The sequence below is a fragment of the Capricornis sumatraensis genome, chromosome 7 (genome assembly GCF_032405125.1).
Source record: "Capricornis sumatraensis isolate serow.1 chromosome 7, serow.2, whole genome shotgun sequence".
NCBI classification, from domain to species: domain Eukaryota; kingdom Metazoa; phylum Chordata; class Mammalia; order Artiodactyla; family Bovidae; genus Capricornis; species Capricornis sumatraensis.
In genome coordinates, this window is record NC_091075.1 from 42,763,078 (window position 1) to 42,788,451 (window position 25,374).

The following is a 25,374-nucleotide window of genomic DNA, read 5'->3' on the forward strand; positions in this document are numbered from 1 at the left end:
AGTACTCTTTCCTAGCACAGACCCAGATGCCTGTAACCCCTTGTAGATGACCCGCAGCATCTAAGGAAACCTAAGGTGAAAAATGAGGCGTCCACAGTGGGGCCTTGCTTAATTTGTTTGCTCTCTTGATATTGTGACATAGTTTAGGTGTTGGGGTTAAGTGGATTAATAGATTCTAGTGTTTATTTAGAATCTTTATATTGTTTTATAAAAGATTGAATGGTATCCTTTGTAATATTTATAACACAAAAGAGTTACTTTTTCACTTCTTCCCACCATTAACCGCCCTCACATGTTATTTAATGAAAAAGCTAGTGTAAGATGAATTAACCTTTTTTCCCTTTACAAACAATTCATGCTCTGGGTTTGTTGGTGATGGTGTGCTCCCAGGTGGATATTATTTTTTAAAAATTGAGTGCACTTCATTTGTCTGTAAGGTAAAGGGTGATACTTTTAACAGTAACTGAAAAACTATTTTGGAAAAAAGTTCTAACATAGGTGTTTTGGAAGTGGACAGGGAAATGTTTGCATCATTGTGTGTGTGTATGTTTTGGTATTGTTGCTGAAAATTGCATAATTGTATCACACATAAAAACTGTCCTGTGTACTTAAAACCTTTGGAAGCTCAATATTCTAACATGTTTTTCAAATGAAGAGTTTCAGTAGTCTTTTGAACTTATTCAAAATCTAATGTAGCACTTTCCAGTTAGTACCTTATAGAAACAGCTGTTTGACATAAAGGAACATAGAAATTGTGTCATTCCAACTTGTTGAATAATCACTGAATGGCAGTATAAGGTTGCACTTTAAATAGGTCATAATTAAAGTCTGTGTTAGCTTAGGATAGGATCTAACAAATTTAATGAGCTAATAATTACTGTATTTTTAGAAAATGCCTTGGGGATGAATGTGAAGTGTGATATTGGGAAGTAACTCATCTGCTGGTAGCAGGCTGAGAAAATTAGGTCAGCATATCAAATTAAGGAAATCGAAATTTAAAATTACTCTGTTACAGAAATAATCTTACATTTAGTTTATCTTGGCAGGGTACTTTGATCTGGTCACATTGTATTTAAAATATTTGGAGGCTGAATGTTATTACATGGAACTTTGCCCTCCTTGTAAAGATTTCTAATTTGTCAAGTCAATTAAAATAATCTCATGTTATTACTCGTTTAAGAAGCCATCAATGTTTATATTGAAGAAGAGAGAACTAAAGAGTTGTGATTTGTGTCCCCAGATATTTGAAAAGCTGTCATTTACACGTAGAAGACTACATCTATGTGGCCTTAAGAGAAGATCTTATAGAAAAATGACTATATTAAAGACTTAAAGTGGGAAGTACTCTAATAGAAGAATATTTGGAGCGTCATGTAAATGGGGGAATGGAGTAATCAAGGAGAAATAAGGAAGCGAGGCAGAAATCCAAGTGCTGTGGAAACGTGCATTTGAGAAACTGATGATCAGGAAAGCCTGCGTGGAACTTGGGTTTGGAGCTAGGCCTAGAAATACCAGCAGGCAGTTGAGTGTATAAGTCTGGGTGTGTGGTGGAAGATTCTTTGAAATAATTTGATTTGGCAGGAAAACAAGGGCTACGAATTAGAGACCGCCTGTTAGCTAAGAGGGAATTATGGGAGAGGGAGAAGTGAACCATCATTCACTGGGTAAGCTTGACATATCTTCTTTAACCTTCAGTAATAGCTTTGATAGGATTAGTATCCCCCCCATTTTCAGAGCTCAAGAAATCAAGGCTTAGGAAGATTAAACAATCTGCTTCGGTTCATAAACCTGTGATTATTAAAGAGGAGAGCCAGTCCCAAATCTGAGCCCAGAGCTCCTTCTACTTCATCATGTCACATGGATCATATCTGTAGGGTTGAGTGTGGGAGTGGAAGAAAAGGAGACAATAGAGATCCTGCATTTTTCAGCCTGAGAGATCAGAAAACTGGTGGTACTTTGAACTGACAGGCGGTTCATAACTTCAGTGTGAAAACCTCAGTTTGGGTGATGTTAAGTTTAAGGGGTCCGTTTAGTAGGCGAGTTCATTACGTCACTGGAAATGTAGCACTTGATATGCAGATGTGAACACTGGGACTCTGGAAATACAGAGGCCAGAGAACGTGGAGACAGTACAGGACGTGCCAACCACTTTCCCCAGAAATCTACTCTATATTTTCTGTATATGGCCAGAGGATTACAACTGAGTTTCTAAAAGTGTATTTGGACTGTTTGAATGGAAAAATGCATATTTTTATACATTTTGCTTACAGATTTTTAAAAAAAATTTCATTGGCGTGACAGATGCTTTTCAATTTACTGTTATTGGTATTATTAAAGTTGATAATTTTCATATTTTCTTACTGCCTTTTTAGGCATTTTGCTCCATACCGTACATTTTTCTGTGGCGCTTTTACTGTATTTCCTACTCTGTTAGGTTTGGTCTTTACACTGTTAATGAATCCTCCTCCCCAGAAACAATGTTGAAATCAAGTTTCATGTCACTGCAGGAATAAAGGAGAAGCAATGCAGAAATCAGAGTGCCATAGGGGCGTACAGATGAGAAACAGACTTACAGGTACAGAATGTTGCTGTTTAAATGAAGAGGTATATTTTGTTAATGACACACTGTTTTGTACAGATGAATGCAGGGTGAGCTTTCACTTCTTTTTTGTTGATGTTCTGGTTTTTTCAGAAAACTGTGATCAAAGGACATCATCAAGTGCACAAGTAAGACATGGGACTAGAGTTCAACAAAGCAAATCTTCATCATCAACCAGTTCTCCAGAATCTGCAAGAAAACTTCATCCTCGACCAAGTGATAAACTTAACCCTAAAACAATTAACCCGGTAGGTACAAAAGAGATTCCTGACTTAGTAGGTTTTCCAAAGTATTAGACTTTTATATACTGTTGAGCCATTCTGAATGGTATCCCGTTTCTTTTATTAGTTTTAAACTAGTTGTGAAGGAACGCATATGGTAATCATGATGAAGAATGGAGGTAATACTGAGTGTGGGAATGAGAAGGTGTAAACTAGAAATCATTTGGCTTTGGTATGTCATATCACATTCATGGATGAGTACTGTAGAGTATAAAATAAATTGCATATCAGCTTTATTTCTTTTAAAATTTACTGTGATTATTGTCCTTCCCAATATCAATGAATAACCTTGTAATTCCGTTGCCTAGAATGAATTACATGCTTTCATAGTTGCATAAAGACCTCTGACCATTTCTTTATGACCTGCAAATTAGTTCCACCAGAATTCCGCTTTCTTTTGCTTTCTCAAAGCAGATTAATCACATTTAAGAAACATAAGGTTTATATACATAAAAGTACATAACTGTAAGTTTCTAGGTCAGTTTATCCACAAAGTAAACACACTTGTGCTCCAACACCAGACGGTGTTTGGTCGAGCCTTACATAGATGATGATGGTTTCAGCCTTTAAAGGGGATTATGAGAGTGGCTGAGACACAGACTTTGATGGCAGATAGAATACAGCAGATACTTAAGCAAGGATACAATGAACTATCCAATGGCAAGAGGAGATTGTCTGACTTTATAAAAGAAAAATGGAAAATAGTTTAAGTTTCTGTGTCCCTTTGCTTCTTTCTGTCATTTGCAGCGTCAAGAAATTTTAGGTTCTTTGACCATCCCGACTGTACATATTTGAATGGAGGACAAGTAGGACGTATGTGATATGCAGGAATCTACTTTGCCTGTACACCTTTTCTCCATTTAGTCTTCACTTTGAAAGGTCACAGTGGAGGAGGGGTGGAAAGATATATATCTTTATTGTATTTGTTTATAATGTTTAGATTTAAAAATACTTATCTATAGTATGCTTATTTTATATGTGGTTTCAGCTACCTCCAAGCCTTTGAAACAAAGGTTAAAGGAAATACAAAATGTGGAGAGGATTGATCATTTTTCTGAGTAGAATGATTCAAGCTTGGTGGGCTTGAAAGTCAGGGTGTCTGTTTGCCTTTGACCTCAGCAGGATTGAAATTGATTAGGTATCACTAAGTGGAGATGATAGTAATAATTATTACAGTCTTGTCTTTTTTTTTTTTAAATTTTAGTTTGGTGAACAGTCACGAGCCCCTTCTGCCTTTGCAGCTATTTACTCTAAGGGAGGTATTCCTTGCAGGTAAGATCAATACAAGTTATAACTGACTATATTATTCAAAATAATTGAGTAAAATCAATACAGTTTTCATTTTAACTGTATTGAAAGTTTTATTTACTAGGAAGGTTGAAATAAAGGTGAATTATTTATTCATAGTTTGTCTTTTGGATTGATATAGATCCTGGGACACTGTTGAAAAAAATAATTTTAATTACAAAAGAGAATTATTGATAAATCTATAGTAAACCACCAGATAATTGAAGAAGTTGACTAAAACAGTTTCTAAAACAGTTTAAGCATTCATAGGCTTGGGAAAATTTCAGATAAATAATCCCTTTTGTCTGAACTGGAAGTTGACAATTCAATGAAGTTGTTTTGTTATTTTAAAATTATATTTCAGAAACAGATATTTCAAATTTTATTTGAACTTATATTTCTTAATGAGTAGTATAGCTGTTTGTTTTTCTTTTGATGTAATTTTTGTATTCTTTCTGGGTAGACATCAAGCTATTTTAAAGAAAGCAATGCAGGTTACTAATAGAGGGCTATGCTTTTAAGAGTTCACTACTGAGAAACATTAATTTCTTCTAAGTATATCCAGTTTTAACCTGTTGTAGATGATAGAACATTTTATTTTCATTGTGGAAAGAATAATCATAGCATTCTTTTTGGTGTTTGAAATGTAAAGAAATGTAGTTTTTAATGATATTTTCAGATTTGGAGGGCTAGGAGTGAAAAGTAAGCTCAGGAGGCATTTTTAAATTTATTATTGTTACTATTTTGTATTTACATTCTGAACTGAAACTGTTTTAAAGGTCTTATACCTTCTCCTCACTCTGAGAATTTATTATTGCTAAAAATGTGAAAACAGTGCTGCCTAGGCTTCTTGGGATTATGAAAATAACACTTTCATGTTCTTTAGAAGATGCCATGGATGGAGGAGCCTGGTGGGCCACAGTCCATGGGGTTGCTAAGAGTCGGACATGACTGAGCAACTTCACTTTCACTTTTCACTTTCATGCACTGGAGAAGGAAATGGCAACCCGCTCCAGTGTTCTTGCCTGGAGAATCCCAGGGATGGGGGAGCCTCATGGGCTGCCATCTATGGGGTTACAGAGTTGGACACAACTGAAGCGACTTAACAGCAGCAGCAGCAGCAGAAGATGCCAAGTTGAGAACATTACAAAAAGAGTGTGAAATAACAGTTGAGTGTAGTGAATAAATTCTGTCATGAGTGTGGTGATGTTTCCATGGATGGATTCATACGTCAAAACTTACCAAATTTTACACTGTATTAACAGTGTCCATTTTTATTTCAAGTTCTGCTTCAAATAAAGGCTGTTAAAATATATATATATATATATATTTTTTTTAAAAAGCAGCAACAGCAGAGACTTTAATTCAGGGAGCTACCACTTTTTCACCCTGCATGGGCCATTGCATATTCCTGGCCTCGGTGTTCTTCTCTTTAACAGAAATAAAACCTGGCTTTCCTTTAGATTATTTCTGTTTAGGTTAAATGATATATGGGCTTCCCACGTGTCATTAGTTGTGAAGAACTCACTTGCTAGTCCAGATGTAAGAGACACCAGTTCAATCTCTGGGCCAGGCCCCTGGAGGAGGGCTTGGCAACCTACTCCAGTGGCAACCTACTCCAGTATTCTTTTTTTTTTTTAATTAATTATTTTAATTGGAGGCTAATTACTTTACAGTATTGTGGTAGTTTTTGCCATACACTGATATGAATCGGCCACGGGTGTACATGTGTCCCCCTGTCCTGAACCCCCCTGCCACTTCCCTCCCCATCCCATCCCTCAGGGTTGTCCCAGTGCACCGGCTTTGAGTGCCATTTCATGTGTCAAACTTGGACTGGTCATCTATTTCACATATGGTAATATACATGTTTCAGTGCTTTTTTCGCAAATCATCCCACCCTCTCTTTCTCCCAGAGTCCAAAAGTCTGTTCTTTATATCTGTGTCTCTTTTGCTGTCTTGTATATAGGGTCATCATTATCATCTTTCTAAATTCCATTATGTATGCGTTAATATACTGTATTGCTATTTTTCTTTCTGACTTACTTCACTTTGTATAATAGGCTCCAGTTTCATCTACCTCATTAGAACTGACTCAAATGGATTCTTTTTAATAGCTGAGTAATATTCCACTGTGTATATGTACCACAACTTTCTTATCCATTTGTCTGCTAATGGACATCTAGGTTGCGTCCATGTCCTGGCTGTTGTAAACAGTGCTGCAGTGAACACTCACTCCAGTATTCTTGCCTGGAGAAGCCCATGGATGGAGGAACCTGGCAGGCTACAGTTCCTAGGGTCACAGAGTTGGAAACAACTGAAGTGACTTAGCATGCACAAAATACATACCTGAAAATTAATATTGCTTATGAAAAAAAAACATTATTTCTAATTACACATTTGTTTGCTTATTTTGTGATAGGTTTGCTGTTGGTTTGTCTATGGATTAACTATTTTGTTATAGTTATGACAAATGTAACATTTGCATTAAGACGCAAATAGCACTCCAAAACTGTAGGCTTAACAAATGTGGAGATGTGTAGTTTAGTCATCAAACAATTTTGTTAAAAGGGTAGGAATTTGTAGGATTGTAAATATGCAATTATTGCTCTATAAGGTGCCTTTGTAATATCTTTTAAAGTCATGAGGTTCCTGCGTGTTACAAGATACTTCTAATATGGTTATGGTGGAGAAAGAATATGTATATCCTGATTAATCACTGTTTAGTATATAAGTCTCTTGTTCTTATCAGGTTCACTGACTTTTGTATTTTAGGTTGGTCCATGGTTCAGTAAAACACAGGTTACAGTGGGAATGTCCTCCTGAAAAGCTTCCATTCGATCCTCTTCTTATTACTTTAGCTGAGGTAAATACTCTGTCTTTCCTGAGTGTTTATTTTTTCTAATTGCATTAAACGTTATTTTGTAACTCATCAGTACATCTCATTCTTTACTTTTGAAATAAAAGCCAAAGAACAGATATTAAAACACCACACTTCCTTAGGAACTAATTATGAATGGTGTATGTTTCTTAGAAACTGATTAATCAGCTTTATAAACATGAAGTTAATCTGCACAGGGATTTGTAGATAAGTAGATAAAATATTCATACTTAATTTAAAGTGCTTGGAATCATATTGAACTAGTCAAATCAGGAGGATATTATCATTTAAACTCATACTAGAATCAGTGAACAGTGACTGTTTGGTCTTTCCTTATAGAACCTTTCACCTATATTAAGTCACCTTTAATATGATATGTTTCTTAGGGAACTGATATCAACTACCTAAACATTCTTTTGGGTAATTTTCAGGGCTTTTGCCTTCTTGTACATTTTAAATAAAATATCATAGAGATGATTTTTGTAGAGGATTTCAGAAAAACTTCTCATATATTCCTTTATACTGACATTTGTGTCAGGAACAAAGTTGGCAGAGTATTAGCCTGAAGTGAGTCAGAGATATCTTTTGTGAATGTTATTTATAAATGTATAGAATTAGAGACAGAATTTGACAAATGAATTAACCAGTTGTACTTAACCTTAACTCATCTTCTTTAAGACTTCAGGATCATTTTTGTTCTTGTTGCTGTTAAGAAGCAAGTCCTTACAGTAGAGCCTTGATGGTATTAATCTGAATTGGCAGTGCCTCTGGGATAAGTTATAGAGTAGTCAGGAATCCAAAAGATATGACGCTGAAAAATTTCAGATTATTTTTTGCTTCACTCAAAGAAACATTTGCTTTTCCTGTAAAACTTGTGGGATGGGCCAGATGTCAGCAGAGCTGAAAAAGTAGACAGCTGTGCTGATTGAGATATCTTAATTGTGGTGAATGCTTAGAATTTCTAATTCCTCCTTTAGTTTTCCAAGTTTATTTACTCTTTTAAATGGACACATTAGTTACTACTGGGGCTTCCCAGGTGTGCTAGTGGTAAAGAACCTGCCTGCAAATGCTAGAGATGTAACAGATGTGGGTTCAATCCCTGGGTTGGGAAGATCCCTTGGAGAAGGAAATGGCAACCCACTCCAGTATTCTTGTCTGGTAAATCCCATGGACAGAGGAGCCTGGCGGGCTACAGTCCATAGTGTCACAGAGTCAGACATGACTGAAGCGGCTTAGCACACAGGCATCAATTACTTCTGAAGACTACCAGGTTATCTTAGGTCTTAGCTTTTCTTAATTTGTACCTCAGCCTGCAGAATGTATTTTGGTGTAAGAAATAGTGTATTTTTATGGATAGCCTATTTTGAAATTAAATTTTAATCAGTCTCTTTTAAACTTTGTGTTACAAACTAAAGATGTTTGTATTTCATTAGTTCTTTTTTGAGTTTTAAACTTTTTATATATGGTAGCACACCATTTTTTAGATGAATCAAAACTATAGTGATACCTTTGAAAACATGCTGTAGCTAATCATAAGATGGGGGCAGTGCTTTGACTTGAGGAATCCTCAAAGGAACTCTGAGTTTAGTTTAGATCTCATAGAATCAATCTTTTAAACATCTGTTTTTCCAAACACCGCTGTTTTTATTTCTGTCCTGCGTAAACTTTTCTCTTTCCCCTCTCCTCATTTAATAATGGCGAAGCAGTGACAGAACCACTACTACTGAATCCATTTCCCTTTGACCTAAGGCTCCTCAGCTCTAAAATGAACAGGATAGGGCTGCTCCCAAGACCGTAGAATCTGTGCTCTGTGGAGCCAGTGTGCTTGGCAGCGTAGTTTTCAAAAGCATGACGGCATGTAGGAAAAGAAGTGTTTCATCACCATTTAGAAGCAGGTAGTTTTGTTTGGGATTTTTTTTTTTTTTTTTTTGCTATACGGCATGCAGGCATGCAGGATTAATTTCCTAATCAAGGATCAAACATTTGTCCCTTACAGTGGAAGCATGGAGTCCAGTTTTCCCCCATATTTTTGTTTGACTTTCTGATGTTAAAAATGGCATTTGAAATCTTACAATGCATTTTAAACATAGTATAAGATTTGTCTTCTAAGTATCTTAGTATTTAAATGTGAAGGAGATATAATATTTTAGACACTCATTAAACAAGTTGCAAAGTCATCTTTAAGGTAGGGAGTCCCAACAATTTTGCAGTTATAGAGTGGGATTTAGTAGCATAGATTTTAGACTAATTTGTTGTGATTTCTGGCAGTGTTTGGGAGTGTAAACAACATGTTTTTGGTATCATAGTAAGTTTTTTTCTTCTCTTTCTTTTTATTTACCTTTCCTCTCTTTCATCCTCCTTCCTCTTTTTTTTCTTTTTTTTTTCATTTATTTTTCCTTGCTTCTTTGCTTTTCCCTGTTCCTTTTATTTTTTTTTTTCTTATTACTTTTTTTCCTTTCCTTCTTGGTTAAAGATCCTTTTTGTCTCATGCATATCCCATGTTCCACAATTTCTTAGTTTAATTGAAATTGTAATGATTGAAATTATATTTCACAAATAGGAAAATAATACTAAAACTTGATTTCACTTACATGAGTAATGAGTAGTAAATCTGTTTTTTGTTTGTTTGTTTTGGCAGGGTCTGAGAGAGACTAAACATCCATACACCTTTGTGTCAAAGGAGGGTTTTAGAGAATTACTTTTGGTCACAGGCGCTCTTGAGAAAGCTGTGCCTTTGCTTCCTAGACTGATTCCTGTGCTGAAGGCAGCTCTGGTATGTCCTTGATTCCTTTATAGACTTTCTGCAGTACATTTAGAATGTTTTGCATCTTTTTTTTCTTTCAAATATTATGCACATTTGTTCTTTACCTGTGATTTCAATGTGTGTGCAGAATTCGGCCACTGTTTTTCAGGGCCAGATGATTCCTTACTGGAAGATACCTTTAGAAGATGTACTGAAGGTAAAGAGGGACATCTCGAGTAGTTAGAGAAGATAATGAACCTGAAGTCAGTCTTTCTGTAGGCTCCAATGTATTTTATTTAATGTTTCAGTCAACCCAGATTTATTTTTTGCTTCTAGATGTCCTGCATTAAAGATTATTTTTCAAGTCCTGGGTTTGGTTGGTCATTTTCTAATATTGAATGTTCACTTGTTCTCCACCTGCTTACCCTTTCTCCTTATCCATCCTTCCTTTTCCCCTTTCCCTCCCTGTCTGTGTACCATGAACCACCCAACCCTCCCCAGGTCCACGTGGATGATGAAGTGTTTGAAAGAGGATTGAATGCTCTGGTACAGTTAAGTGTCGTCGTTGGTCCTTCTCTAAACGACCATCTGAAACATCTGCTTACCAGTGTAAGTGCTGGAAAGATTGGAGAGGGCTTGTGTGTACGTATCGTTTTCTGATGTAATGGCTTCAAACTAATCATTAAAATGATTCAAAACCTTGAAAAAAACCTCATCATCGTAACCAAAAAGTATAGACATCAGACCTGGTTGTTCTTAAACATTTTTACTAATGGGCAATATAGTCTCTTCAGTTTTTTTTTTTGTTTGTTTTTTTCATGGAAAGCATCTGCATGAGCAAATGTAGAGTTGTGATAAAAGTAAACAGAATTGAATGGGCAAAAATTAATGAACAGTGTGAGGTCTTCATGGCTATGTGGATCATCTATGAATTCTAAGCAGAGCTTATAAGTGTTCTTGTGGAATTGGATTTGCCAGAGCTATGTTATTCATCTTTTTTCTTTGTTTTACATTGTAATTTTTTAGTGAGTCTCTAGAATTCACGTTTGGAGAAGGCAATGGCTTCCCCACTCCAGTACAAATCCCATGGACAGAGGAGCCTCGTAGGCTACAGTCCATGGGGTCACGAAGAGTCGGACACAACTGAGCGACTTTACTTGCACTTTTCACGTTCATACATTGGAGAAGGAAATGGCAACCCACTCCCCAGTGTTCTTGCCTGAGGAATCCTAGGGACAGAGGAGCCTGGTGGGCTTCCGTCTGTGGGGTCGCACAGAGTCAGACATGACTGATGCGACTTAGCAGCAGCAGCAGCAGGATTCAGGTTGAGACATTTTCCTGTTATGAGTTTAACCCTGTCACAGCCTAAATTGGGATACTCTGCAGTTCAGGAGGCCCCCAGGACCACCCTTAGGTTTGCTGAAATGACTCATGGAACTCAGAGAAGCTGGTACTCAGTGTTGCAGTTTATTGCAGTGAAAGGATACAGGCTGAAATTGCCCAAGGGAGGAGCTGCGTAGAGCAGGGCCAGAAGAGACTGGGTGTGGAGCTTCTGGTTGTCTCTCTGGTGGAGCTGGGGGGCCAGCGCTTGTGGCTTCTGGCAGTGGTGCATCGTAACACGCACGGAGCATTGCCAGGGTGGGAAGCTCACTGGGGCCTGGGTGTCCAGGGTTCTCATTAGACGTTTGTCACGTGACATCACAGTCTGCCTGCCTCGTTGACCTTGGTCTCCAGCCTCTAGAAGTTGAGCTGGTACCTGGTGCCTGGAGGCCCTGACTGTAAATCACATTGTTAGCACTGACTGTCTGGTGTGGCCCAAGGCCCCAGGTAAACAAAGTCACTCTTACCTGGCAGGACCTTCCAAGAGTTTAGAGGTTTCCATCCAGGAGCGCAAGGACCAAACCTGTATATGTGTATCTCCCCTCTTTCTTGAGCCTCCCCCCTCTCCTCCCATCCCGCTGCTCTAGGTAGCCACAGAGCTCCAGGCTGGGCTCCCTGAGTAACATAGCAACTTCCCACTATCTGTTTTGCACATAATAGTGTACATATGTCAGTGCTACTTTCTCAGTTTGTCCCATCCTCACTTCCCCTGCTTGTGCACAAGTCCGTTCTCTACTAGGTTCATCAGATCCATTTTTCTAGATTACATATATATGCATTAATATACAGTATATTTTTTTTTCTGACTTACTTGACAATGTATGGCAGGCTCTGGGTTCATCCACCGCACTACAGCTGACTCAAATTCATTCCTTCTTATGGCTAAGTAGTATTCCATTTATATATGCACCACATCTTCTTTGTCCATTCATCTGTTGATTGACATCTAGGTTGCTTCCGTGTCCCGGCTGTTGTAAATAGTGCTGCAATGAATGTTGGGGTGCAGGTGTTTTTTAGAATTGTGGTTTTCTCAGGTTATGTGCCCAGAAATGGGAATGCTGGGTCATATGGTAGATTTATTCCTGTTTTTTTAAGGAATCTCTGTACTGTTCTCCATAATGGCTATATCAGTTTACATTCCCACCAACAGTGCAGGAGGGTTCCCTTTTCTCTACATCCCCTCCAACATTTATTGTTTGTGAATTTTTTTGATGATGGCCATAAAAATCAATCAATTTTAGATTGCTTGGTTCAGACAATCAGCAGTTTAACATAAATCTGCTGCTCTCTACCCGCCCATTTTGTGTCAGGTATTATTTGAGGCACAGGGAATATGATACTAAACAAAACCACGCATGCCCCCTGCTCTTGTGGAGGTTGGTTTTGTTTTGGGGGAGAAATACGTAGCAAGGACATCTGCTGAGAGAACTGGCATGAGGTAAAGAGGAAGTGAAGTGCAAAGAAAAGGATCCTTCCCCTAACTGGAAGTGGAGCTTCCTAACAGCCTCCCAGCCCTGCCCACCATGGTGGAGGGAGGAGACTAGATCTGTGGTTAAACTCTCTTAACTGATTTTAGAGGTACAGTAGCGTTTATCTTCAGTCACTGACATACCTCCTCAGAGCTCTACTTTTCCTAAGACAAGAACTGACTGAAAGGGCCTCCTCCTCCCTTCCTGGGGTCGCAACACTTTGGGGAGACCTAGCTACCACACTGGCCTTCACACCCTCATGAGATTCCAAGGAGTAGAGGGCCCTGGAAACAGGAAATGTAGGGGCTTATCCCAGGTCTGTAAGCCACACATGGTGAGGACCACTGAATTGCTAGCTGCTCCTCCTCCCTCCTCTCCCCACCTCACCCATTCAGCCAGAAAGGCTGCACTTTCATGTCTCACAGACTTCTACATTAGACATTTAATTGAAGAAAGGGCTCTTCTAGGGAAAAAAATTCAAAACCAGTTACTGAACGTACATACAACTGATTTTCTTCATATATGAAATAAGTCATATCCTTTGTGAGCTTCAACTCCGAGAGACTGTTCACTGACCCTAGGACAGTGATCCTCAAACTTGAAGGAAGAAATAAATACATCACCTGGGAATCTTGCTAGAAATGCAGAACCTGGACCTTTGTCCTGAGAGTCTGATAAAGTAATTTGTGGGGCTGAGAATCTGTACTTCAGTGGGTATATGTGATGAGATGGTGGTGGTTTATGGATCTGCCTGTGGTCATCTGTCCAAGGGTAACATGATCTGAAGAAAACAAACCTAAGATCTGTAAGAGGCACTTTTCCTTGTTCATCCCCAGGACATTGATAAGCACTTTCTGTCCCCCTTTTAGAACTGCTTTTGTCACATTTTTTGTCTTTCTGGGAGTCTCTTCTGACCCTCCGTAACCTTCGATGACCTGGCTGAAAGAACCCATTACTCAGTGCTCAGTGGTGGGAGTTGTCCTGGTCACTTTCAGACCTGGAAAGACGAAGAACCAGAAACCAGCTCTAGGACAGGGGCTTGCTAAGTGTTTTTTGATGAGGAATTCTTGCCTGGGCTCCATTTTTTTCCCCAGAAAGTGGAGACACGAGCAAGTCCTGCTCTGGCTGGAAGGTTCAGGTTTTTGGGTGAGTGCTGCAGATGTTCGATGGGAGAACACAGCAAGGAGTTGTGTTGAGGGCCTGAACCGCACGGTTTCCCTCTTTGCTCCTGTTATTCTGACTCCTGTGCTCGCTCTCATCTCAGTCAGAGCTCCCCGCCTGTCCAAGCAGGGACCTTCAGGACGTAGCTGGGGGCTTTAGGTGATCTTGTGGGTTTTAGCCGGATTCTTCTGCCTGTCACTGTTAGTGAATTATTCATGCAAATGCTCTGTTCTTTGTTGTCTCTTCCATTTTTGACTGTAGGAAACACATGTGCTTTAGAGGCTTAGCTTTCCATCATAGTCCTCCAGATGGTCTTACAAATTACAGAATGGGAAAGAGTGTAATTTCTTAGAAACCTTACTCTAGAATATTTACAGTATGGTAATTCTGGAGCAGATTCTATAAGTTTGGTATTATATCAAATAATATAAATCTATCTTTTTAAACAGGTACAGTGACATCTAGTCTATGCAAGTTTTTATAAGATATTTCCTAAAAGAAGCCTTGCAATCTAAAACAAAATAAGTGGTGTTTATATGCTTACTCTATAGTAAAGATTCAATGGTATTATTTCTAGTTAGCCTATTAGTGAATTTTTACTAATGTTCATGGTGAATAGTGTTATTTTTTAATATCATTTCATTCTTTCAATCTTATTTTCAAAGCTTTCTAAGAGATTAAGGGACAAGAAATTCAAAGAACCAATCACCACTGCGTTACAGAAGCTGGAGCAGCATGGCGGAAGTGTAAGTGAGCATTATTCCCCATAAACCATAGTTTCTAAAAATTGTAGTCATATTGTAAAATGGATCATATAACATGTTATCTCACTTCAGGCTCAAGTAACTGTGTGGAGTTAATATTATTATTCTCTTTTTAGAGCTCAGAGTTTCTGTCTTGCCTAGGTCACACAGTTTTTTTTTTTTTTTAATTAAAGTATAGTTGATTCACAATGTCATGTTTCAGGTGTACAGAGCAGTGATTCAGCTGTATATCCGTACATATCTATATATATAACTCTTTTTCAGATGGTCTTCCCTTACAGCTTACTGTGAAATGTAGTTCCCTACGCTGTATATTAATAGTAGGTCACGTCGTTTTTAAGCACAAGGATTCAGACCCAGGTTGTATAAGTGTAGGGCCTGTGCACTTTTCACTGTTGACTGTGTGACACTCCTTTGTAGAACAGGCCTCCAGATTTGTGTTTTTGTTTAAAGTGTTTTGGACGTTTTTGCTTTTACCATTGGGAAGTTCAAAAAAAAAGAAAAAAGGACTAAGAGGAAGAAAGAGTAGGGATTTTTTTCCTTTTGTTTGTCATCTTTTCTGTCTGAACAGCTTGAAGTCTGTCTGTAAGCAAAGGTAGAGATGAGATTCCCAGATGGCTGGGTTGTTCTGTCTGGAAGGTGCGTGTGCTCGCTTGAACCTGTGTACGTGCACACAGGGGAGTGATTTAGCCAACTAGTCTACTTGCAGGAAGGTACCAGGATGCGAGGGATTTCATTACTCTCTGTGTGTTGTCAAATAACTGGGGTGATTGAATTTTCGTCACTTGAAAGATGTATTCAAATATTCTAGTGTTGGAATTATTTCCATAATGCAGTGATTCAACCATGTTTTGGATGTTACATTTAATCAGAGTTGCATGGGATTAACACTGCAGAACTCAATTTCGCTCTAGGTACTTGATTATAAAGAAAATTTACATGATCGATAGAATTTTAATATGGCAGATATTTTAGTTTAAGCATTGCCTAAATTACTTAATTTGACCAATTTCAGTGACTTTTTAAATTGATTTTTTTTTTTCATGATGAAGTTCTAGGGTAAAGTTTATAATGTGAAAGTCAATCCCTGGGCTACTAGATAATGGGTTTCCTTTTGTGTGAGTTGAGGCGGAGGGTTAACCTTCAGACACCTTGTTAAAATGCACAGAATCATACCCTAGTCAGTCCAGTATCCCTTCCCAGCACAGAAAGGAATTCTTCTTGCTTATAAATGTGCTTGCTGTTCTGAGAATTAGAATGAGAAATAGTTTGCCCCTTCCTCTCTGGAATGCAAATAAACAGATGCTAAATAATGATGGCAAGACTTTCAGTCTGAAACTCTGCAGATGGTTTTCACACATCCTGTGGCCTGATACTGGGCCTGGGCAACTAGAAAAGGGCAGCCCAGCACCTTAGATTTCATGGGGGTATGTGTGGAAGAGGGGACAGTTTGTGAGTAAATACAGGTTAGAAATGGGCTTCCCAGGTGGCTCAGTGGTAAAGAATCCACCTGTCAATGCAGGAGATGCAGGTTTGATCCCTGGGTCAGAAAGATCCTCTGGAAGAGGAAATGGCAACCCACTCCAGTATTCTTGTCTGGAAAATTCGATGGACAGAGGAGCCTGGTAGGCTACAGTCCATAGAGTCAAAAAGAGTCGGACATGATTGAGCATACACACAGGCACAGGTTAGAAATGGGGGAATACAGAGGGTGTAGGTGACCAGTTCAAGGATCCCAGTGACAGCTAGCAGAGATGTTCTCTTATTGCCACTGAATCTTATTAGTTTTTAGTCATGTTTATACAGAATAAAAAGATTTTGAAGTTATAAAAACTATTAAGTGTTGGGTATTCCCTCAGACTTTTTCTGTTCTTTTCCCCTCCTTCTAATGTCTTACATAATATTTTAGTAATAATTAATGTAATAGAAAGTTTTGATCACATATCAAAGACTGTCCCATGACAATTATTATTGTACTTGTCTTCAGTTCAGTCCATTCGCTCAGTCGTGTCCGACTCTTTGCGACCCCATGAACCTCAGCATGCCAGGCCTCCCTATCCATCACCAACTCCCGGAGTCTACTCAAACCCATGTCCATTGAGTCGGTGATGCCATCCAACCATCTCATCCTCTGTCGTCCCCTTCTCCTCCCGCCCTCAATCTTTCCCAGCATCAGGGTCTTTTCAAATGAGTCAACTCTTCGCATCAGGTGGCCAAAGTATTGGAGTTTAGGGACTTTATATTCCATCATGAAATTAACGATGTTCTTCCTTTTCTAAAAACTTCAGTGTTTATATCTTTTAATATTGGAGATGGGTCTTTATGAGACAATCTTCTCAGTATTATAGTTTCTTATTTCTTAGGGCTCATGTGTATTACAATGATCAGAGGACTCAACTTCTGGGGAAATAGAAATATTACTTACAGACAGCCATGACGATTTTTTCTTAGAACTCATCAGTTTACTATATGCCTTAAATTGAAACTGGTTCATTCTTAGCCTGATTCAGTTTTCTTTTTAAATGATGTATATTTATGTCTTGAGAAAGTACATTACAAATGCACATCCTGATCTTTATCAAGCAAGTAAGAACTTACTGCATGATAGGTACTCTGTTGAGTACATTTTAGACCTTAGATTCATTTAATCTTTGCTACAGCCGTCAGAGGTGGATTTTGGTGTTATCCCTCTTTAAAGAGCTAGAAACTGAGGTATAGAAAAGTAATGAGCCCCAGGTTTGATAGGGAAGTGATTGGCTAGAGATCGATTAAAAAACTGGTAGTCTGGTTTCTAACTACTTTTCTAGTTAAATATTTTTAAACCACAGAAAGAGACAACCTATATTCTATTTAACTCAGGAAAAAGGTTCTATTTCTTTTTCCATCATTCTGCTCCCATGCTATTTGGTTTGCTTGTTTGGAGCTTTGAACATTATTTTAGGCACACTCCTATCAACATAGTACCTCTTAGGGGAACGCTGCATGATAACAAATGAGGCTAAAATTTTTTTCTGTTGACAGGGAAGCCTTATCATCATCAAATCTAAAATTCCGACATACTGCTCCATATGCTGTTGAAGAAAGGAGCCTGAATGACAGGTGTTAAACGCTGACCATGGGTGTCTGCAAAACCTGTTCAGAGTCACTTCAGTTTATTCTTTTGTAAATCACAGCCATCCTTCATTATTACTGGCCTTGGAGGGTATATACACAGGTCCACCGAATCATAGTGCAAGCTATTCATCAAAAAGAAAGAATGGTTAATAATGGAAAACTATTAAAAATGTTCCATAATAGTACAATCTTGTGGGGTTAATTTTTTTCTTTTTTTGTGATTTGTGTGAACAGCAGTTATTGGGTTTACAGTGGATAGGTTTGTATGTATTTTCTGGTGCCTTTTTTATATAACATTTATACAGTCAGTTTGTACCTGTGTACTTACTTTTAGACATTCTGCCATTTCCTGGGTTTTATATTTATCAAGTCTATGGGAGTTTAAAATAGTGGACAAATATTTGTGAATTCACTGTTAATTATATTGTTTGTAAGTATGTATTTTATAATATAGAGTGTTTGGAAAAAATTTCTTTCCAGAGTATTCTACTTTAAGAAAAAGATTTTTAAATGTGTAAATTCTCTTTTAAGTATGGTTGTTTATTACAACTCATTAAAACTACCTAAATTTAGGTGTTAATTGTATTTAAGTAAATATATGTTTATTTCATAGTCTGAAAATACTGGTATTCAGTACATGAAGATATTCAGAAATTAAAATCTTAAAACTCTTACATGTATTCAGTTATTTTGTTGTGCTTGCTTATGTTTTATAATTAGCTTAGTTGAAGAAGCTATTCAAGTATTACTTATAAGTGTAGTTCTGAGTGTTGATGTAATAACAGCTGATTCTAGATCTTTCTACAGAGAAAGGAGTAGAGGGAGAGAAACAGAAAATAAGAAGACTCTCCACCTTCTGGGCAGGAGGAGAGCCTTAGGGCCCTGAGTAGCCACACCAAGTCCAAGGCTGACTGAGCCTTCTGAAGAGATGGAGATTAGAGCAGCAGCTCCATCCCAGAAGGAGCTTCCTTGGTGGCTCAGACAGTAAAGAATCCGCCTGCATTGTGGGAGACCCAGGTTCGATCCCTGGGTCGGGAGGATCCCTGGAGAAGAGAATGACTACCCACTTCAGTATTCTTGCCTGGTGAGTCCCATGGACAGAGGAGCCTGGCAGGCAACAGTCTTGGGGTCACAAAGAGTTGGACACGATTGAGCATGTTCACAGTCTCACATTCTATCCCAGAAGGATGTTCACCCTTTCTTTATTCCATTCCTCAGATATGTGGATTGATCTCTGTGTAGATAATTCTCATTTCAGGTGCAGTCTCACAGATGTAATTTAAAATCTAAGTGACTTTTAAAGAGTGCTAACTGCAGAGATGCTCCTTCCGCCTCAGGTCTCCTGTCCTTCCTGGCCCCTGCCTCACCCCTTCTTCCCTCACGTCTACTCCCGTCACATCCTCAGGCCCCATCAGTTCCCACGCCGGCCTGCCCACTGGCCTTGCTCTGGCTCTCTCTCCTTGCACTTTAGCACCACCCAGAGACCAAGATCTCTACAGTTTAGAAATCCCATAAGAAAAACTTTATGTGTTAAGTCTAGCAATTATAAAATTTATTGAAATAAAGACCTATAACATAGACAGTAGAGTTATAAACATTTTATTTGCTTTTATTTTTTCGTTTTGAAATACAAAATGTGCACATTGAGTTTACACAAACACGCGATGGCCAAGTTCAGTGTACATGTATTGTACTACTCTTAATTTCTACACTGGTGATAGCAGGGCAGCTTTCAACATCCTATGTCTACACCAGAATAGATACCTGATTTATTGTTGCAGAGACAGTTGCAAATCTCCTCCTACTCTAGCCTCTTGGTCTTGGTGATATTTCTGCAAAACAAGGAAGGTGTGTGTATCTTTAGTAATACTGTGGCAGCTTTACGATTTTGGCTTAAGGTCATTAAAAATAATCTGAATAATTGGAGTTTTATGATGAGCTAAATCATAATACAATCCAGAGGAGTTGCTTAGCATTTATATTCATTTTCTACTAAATTTGGGTATTCTAGTGCTTAATATAATGGAATCAGTGGTGCTTTCAAAGTGAATTCTGCTTGCTGTTTGTATCTAGTAGGCATTGGGGTAGCCAAGATTTCTTTGTCCCTCAATGGCACATAAAGTAAAGGTGCCAGGAGGGAGTCAGGATGGAATAGGCCTTGAATGCGGTTAAGAATGAACTTGCTAAGCGTTGCCATGGAGTAGAGGACAGATGTCTGTCCCTTTTCATAAGCCTGTGGACAACCTATAGGATTGAACAAATCCAAAATTACATATATCATGTAGGCCTTGGCTCTAATATGTATTATGAAAAACTGAGAAGTCCTTATTAAATAAGCTCTATTAGGCATATGCGGGCATCTGGGATAATTTGTTTTGCATTATAAAAAATGCCAGATAAATGAATGTCTTAACAGAAGGCAGCAAATCCAGAGAAACTGGGACTATGTGTGTGTGTGTGTTTTTTTCCCCAATTATAGTAATCTTGTTTACTTAAAGTATAACTGGAATTACAGTATTCAAACATGGAAACTAATAGCTGGAAATTAAGTACAGATGCTACTATTTTAGAAAACCATTTAAAATCCTGGGGCTGAATACATAGAAGTGAGTAGCAAAAAACACTGATATTTTAAAATGACCAATAATGTGAAAGCTTCAATAATCACATGGCTAAAGAATGAATAAAACTATATGCCAGATTCTATTCCTTTTGAGTATTCACAGGGTATGAAATGACTTAGAACATCCCATGGACTCGGTGGCATTATGAAAAGGATGCAGATTTATAAATGGAAAACTGAAATCTTTTGGGGGTTGCTTTATATTAAAACAAAGCTTGTTTGCATAATGTGCCTCATTGTAAAGCTGAGCAATCTATGCTAAAAGTGGTAGCTCCAGCTTTGTGTGATAGAATCGTTCACGTTTGTCTGTTTGAGGACGTATTTAACAAGTTAAATCACATTTTCAAAGAGCTGCATGGAGCGCATGATGTTTTCATCCTGTAAGGGAGAAACAGTGGAATGAAATTCACTATATCTGTAAAGGAAAGTGCACTATTTTGCCTCTAAGGATCGCCAGCCCCCACCAACCTCCTGTGCCAAATGTTCAAATACTGTCTGCAAATGTAAATACACTTCTATCCATTTTCCATGCTGATACTATGGAGAGCCCGCTTTATGTTTTGCTGAGTCCGCCAAGCTTTAAAGACCTATTTAACTCTGACTTGGTGATAAGAGAGGATATTTCTCCAATTAGAATGCCAGTACGGAAACTGGAGAGGTAGCACAGAGCGTATACAAAGTGAGCAATGCAAACTGCCATATCTGGTCATCAGAGGCCAAATCACAGGGACTTGTACAAATGGAAGGAGACAGGGTTTGTGTGTGAGCTAAGAGTCAACTTCATGAAGATTGGAAGTTGGGATTTAGGAGATGGGTTGGCAGTAATTACATCTGTCCTTCTGAGTCTCTTAGAGATAAATCTCTGTGACCTTTAGAAACATTTAAAAATGAATGGTCTCTCAATGCCAGGGAAAGGATTGTTTGGAAGAAACCATTGCCCAGGATCTGCAGTTTAGTATATTCCTCTGAAACTTAAGGGGACAGATGATGGGGTACTTGGAGATTGTGACCATTTATAGTAATGGAAAATGGTAGCAGAACTGATGACATCCACTGCTGGAGGCCAGGTAACAACACCGCCATTAGCAGGTTGATGTCACCAAGTTAATTCAGAGAGACCATGACATTGAAATATGAGTTGAAAAACAAGCAGGCATCAGAAAAGAGTATATCAATTTGAAAATAATTAGAGTAAAACACCAGCAAACTTTTTGTCTCCAAAATTATTTTAAAAACTCTTTAATTGTTCTACCCACATACCAAGTCAAATAATTCTAGGTATGCTAAATCTGGTCTGCCACCAGATGGTGGAGAACCACGTGGACTTTTGCTCAGGGAGGATTTTCTGCTGTTTAATTTTGTGGCTATTTTGTTGAGCCAAAGACATATCTTGTTCACATACACTGAAGCAATGGTGTTTATATTAGAAATTGGATATAAATTTGGTCAGTGATACGCTGCTGGCCATACTGGAATTCTAAATCTCTGGAGGATATGATAGACAAGATATATTCTAGTTCTGGGGAAAGAACAATTCAAATCTCACATATATTTTATCCTCAGTGATGAATATTCTAAAGGATTTGAAGAGCAAAAACACACTACAACCTTCACCTCTCCAGGGCTTCCCTCATAGCCTGCCTCAGGGTGTGTTGACTAATAGAATGTGTAAATTGGTGATTGTTTTCACAGTGGTAGGCTTGTTGCATGTCAGTTGTGTAGAAGTGATGACTTTAGGCATATGACCTTTACACTTTGCTCGGTTCGTGGTGGCTAGCTGATAAGAAAGCAAAAGGGATAGTTCCTTCACTATCATTACTTACTTTTTGACAACTTTCGATGAATTCATCTATGGTAACGACTCCATCTTTGTTTTTGTCCATTTTCTGTTAGGGGATTACAGAACAGAAAACTTGACTCAGACATACCCCTCAGACCTGAACTGAACAAGCTGAAGCAGATGAAAAGAAAGCCCAGCTGCTTATTTTATGGGGAGGAACTGCTTCAAAACACAAAGTAGTAGTTTCTCGGTAATAAGATTCATATGAGCTGGCTGACTTTAGGCTGTTGCCTTTTTAATAGAATGTGGTGCAGACCTAGAGTCTCTCTGTTCTAGAAAAAGCCCACCCTCCAGCTACCGTAGAGTTCAGGCAACTTGACTTATGGAACCTTGATTTTCTCATCTGTAACATGGAGCTAATGACGATATAAATAACCTCATAGAGTCTTACGAGAAGTGAATGAAAACAAACACCCCAAAACATATGAGACATGGCAGTTGCTTGCTTAACTTAGTGTTCTGTTGAGGTTTTGGTGAAAATGAGTTCAATAAGTGGAATTATCAATATTATGATAAATTCAAAACCAAAATTGCTACATTAATAATGGTACTATTCCATAGTTGAATGGTAAATATTCTATAGTTTTGTCACTTTCAGTACAAAATTATTTTTCTTCACATTCTTTTGAATTGTCATGATGCTTTGCAAACATCAGGAAATTTGCTCTTAATTTCACTCCCTCTCTATTGCAATCCTACCTGGAAAAATGTTTCAACATGTTGTCTGGGAGCATCTTCTTTGAGGACAGGATATGTACATTTACCCATCATATCGTATATTGCTTTCATTATATCAAGCATTTCCTGAAAAGGAAAAGGCAGTTACATGAGGCCACAAATGATGTGAAAAGAAACCACTCTAGAAGCCTTGACAGATTATACCAAGTTTTAGATTTTAGTTGATTCTTCATTAAATATCTTGGTTGTCCCAGAGGAATAGCCTTATGCCTTAAAAGCAGCAGAATCAGAATGTAAGAATCAAGTCTGATCTTGGTTTCAAGATGAAGTAAATTCCTGTATATCTAACATGATCAGAAAACACCCTGGTTTAATATTTGGACTTCCATACTACTTCACACAGGCTATCTTTGCATTATAGGTTTATTATATATTTTATATGTTGACTATCAATTTCCATTTATTGAGAATAAAATATATTCCACATCAAGAGAATTATACTAAAACTAACTGATTAGTCTCAGAGCTTATTAGGGATTTCCATGTGTTTTTCCTGTTGTGACTTTAAAGCCACATGTAGATTAGTCAAAATATTATGCTGGAAATGCTTTGAAATTTTAATTTTTATTAAAATCAAATCTAGTTTTTGATTTGTGATTTCCAGTCTTAGTGGAAAAAAAAATGTCTAACTTAGACATTCAGATTTATTATTCATACTTGTTTTCTTCTTTTTGAAGTTTCCACATAAGAGTCTGGATTAAGTCAATAATATGCACGTAATATACTTTTACTTTTGACAGTATTCAATTCCATTTTAAATGATAAAATTTGTAGTTTGTAAACCATAGGTGAACCCCTATGGTTTGAGTGAAAGATTGTTTAATATAGCATTCATGAGATATGTAAGATGTAAGTGATAAGAACAGCATGTTTGTGTTAAACATAGAAAGGCATTAAAAGACCAAGAGATACCTAATATCCTAGAGGCATCTGAGTACTAATGTTTATTGTATATCAAACATGGAAGAGGCACTAAGTATCCAGGAGACATGCTCAATGTACCTAAATTCTTAATACTCATGAGGTCTTAATTCAGCCATCTATTTGTGAGATCCATTCTGGCCCCATGTGTCTTCTGCTCAACAAACACAAAACCCATGGACATTGATCAGGTTAATCGTTACATTATAACCGTGGTCAGGTGAACTTTCCCTGTGTCTTCAACAGAACCAGTTAATGTTTGTCCCAAGATACCTTCTATTTGAGGAACCTCATGCTCAAAACACAACTGGGGAAAGCTAGTGAGAGAAAGAACAGGTAGACGTTGAATCACATCCAGGATTCAGGTAGTACGGTCCTTCAACCTACCTTCTCTCCATCCTCAATTTGTTATCTTACCCCATCCTTCCCCACTTACTTCTCATTGTGTTTTAAGTTAGTTTAATCAGCCATTTGATATGCACATCCTAATTTGGTCTGTGAGACTTCCTTAGATTAGCCCACCTGGAAATGTACTTGGAAACCTACAACTGCCTCAGGTTATTTCCCAGATAATTCAGGTCACTACATAATTCACACAATGTTAAAATTGCCTCTGTTCCCATGTGGACCATATTATATGGGAGAAAAAAAGGTTACAGGCCAAATATTCTAACATGGTTTGGGTATATTTTCTTCCAATCTTATTCCAATCACTCTCTTTATTCCATGTACAGTATTTATTAAAATGCTATTAGAAATCAAGATGTAATCCTTCTGTGTTTTATAATAATTTAGGAGATTAACAATAAGCTATTTCTACCCATTCCAAATTTTTCATCAGTATGTTTGTCCACCACCACAGAAAATATGTTAGATTCCTAAAAAAGTGATTTAGAATGATAATTGCAATCATTTAGCATTTCAAGTTAAAGAATGAAAATGGTCCAAAGGCTAGCTGTGTTGGTGAGGCATTTCTTACTTCTTTAGTGATGTAGCCATCTTTATTTATGTCATACAAATTAAACGCCCAGTTGAGTTTTTCTTGTACTGTCCCCCGAAGCAAAATAGAAAGACCTTTGATGAAATCCTAAAAAGAAATAAAAATACAATTTGATATAGAATTTCTAAAAAAAACAAACTCTAATAAAATTCTTTGTCAAATAGTACAAGTAAAGCTTTCAGTCCTCTGGATTTTGAACCATTTACTTAGTAAAATGGTTCATGAATTCCTGATCATCTTTTCCCAGCATTCTTTGTGGGCATAGACACTCCTTAGGTTTAACATTTCACTTAAAAAAAACATCATATTTCTTTATGTATATATTTTCATTGTGCTGGGTCTTCCTTGCTGCACAGGCTTTTCTCTGTTGGTGGCAGGTGGGGGCTGCTCCTGTTAACAGTGCCCAGGCTTCTCGTTGTGGTGGCTTCTCTTGCTGTGTCTCTAGGGCACGTGGGCTTCAGGAGTTGCAGTTCCTGGGCTCTAGAGCACAGGCCCAATAGTTGTGGCCCACGGGCTTAGTTCCTCCAAGGCATATGGGATCTTCTCGGACCAGGGATCAATCCTGTGTCTCCTACA

At 37.9% G+C, this 25,374-nt stretch overlaps 2 protein-coding genes across 8 annotated transcripts in view; one reads left to right on the forward strand and one right to left on the reverse strand.

Annotated features, from left to right (window-relative positions):
• Positions 1-53: 53 nt before the first annotated feature.
• Positions 54-18,857, forward strand: PACRGL (parkin coregulated like). 5 transcript variants are annotated; one of them, XM_068975374.1, is made up of 10 exons: positions 54-75; positions 2,508-2,575; positions 2,693-2,847; positions 4,085-4,152; positions 6,940-7,030; positions 9,684-9,818; positions 10,290-10,397; positions 14,464-14,544; positions 17,584-17,661; positions 18,484-18,857. In XM_068975374.1, exons 2-9 carry the CDS (start codon positions 2,524-2,526, stop codon positions 17,638-17,640), a joined length of 747 nt encoding a protein of 248 aa, XP_068831475.1. In that variant the 5' UTR covers positions 54-75; positions 2,508-2,523; the 3' UTR covers positions 17,641-17,661; positions 18,484-18,857. The 5 variants fall into 5 exon arrangements, with proteins under 5 accessions (XP_068831475.1, XP_068831474.1, XP_068831476.1 ...); XM_068975373.1 differs by lacking the exon at positions 54-75 and having other exon boundaries at positions 2,472-2,575; XM_068975375.1 differs by lacking the exons at positions 54-75; positions 14,464-14,544; positions 18,484-18,857 and having other exon boundaries at positions 2,472-2,575; positions 17,584-17,852.
• A 1,772-nt stretch (positions 18,858-20,629) lies between these two features.
• Positions 20,630-25,374, reverse strand: part of KCNIP4 (potassium voltage-gated channel interacting protein 4) — a 242,555-nt gene continuing 237,810 nt past the window's right edge. For all 3 annotated transcript variants that reach the window (XM_068975025.1, XM_068975026.1, XM_068975027.1), the window contains exons 5-8: positions 24,778-24,885; positions 22,839-22,943; positions 22,123-22,185; positions 20,630-20,677 (exon numbers count right to left, since the gene is read on the reverse strand). In XM_068975025.1, coding sequence (XP_068831126.1) covers positions 20,630-20,677; positions 22,123-22,185; positions 22,839-22,943; positions 24,778-24,885 — 324 coding nt within the window. The remainder of the gene's footprint in view (positions 20,678-22,122; positions 22,186-22,838; positions 22,944-24,777; positions 24,886-25,374) is intronic.

Excerpts from the sequence above, each read along its gene's own strand:
- PACRGL (XM_068975374.1), top strand. The coding sequence starts at position 2,524 with ATGCAGAAATCAGAGTGCCATAGGGGCGTACAGATGAGAAACAGACTT. Across the intron at positions 4,153-6,939 it reads AAGGGAGGTATTCCTTGCAG|GTTGGTCCATGGTTCAGTAA; the intron begins GTAAGATCAATA and ends TTTGTATTTTAG. Across the intron at positions 10,398-14,463 it reads TGAAACATCTGCTTACCAGT|CTTTCTAAGAGATTAAGGGA; the intron begins GTAAGTGCTGGA and ends TTATTTTCAAAG.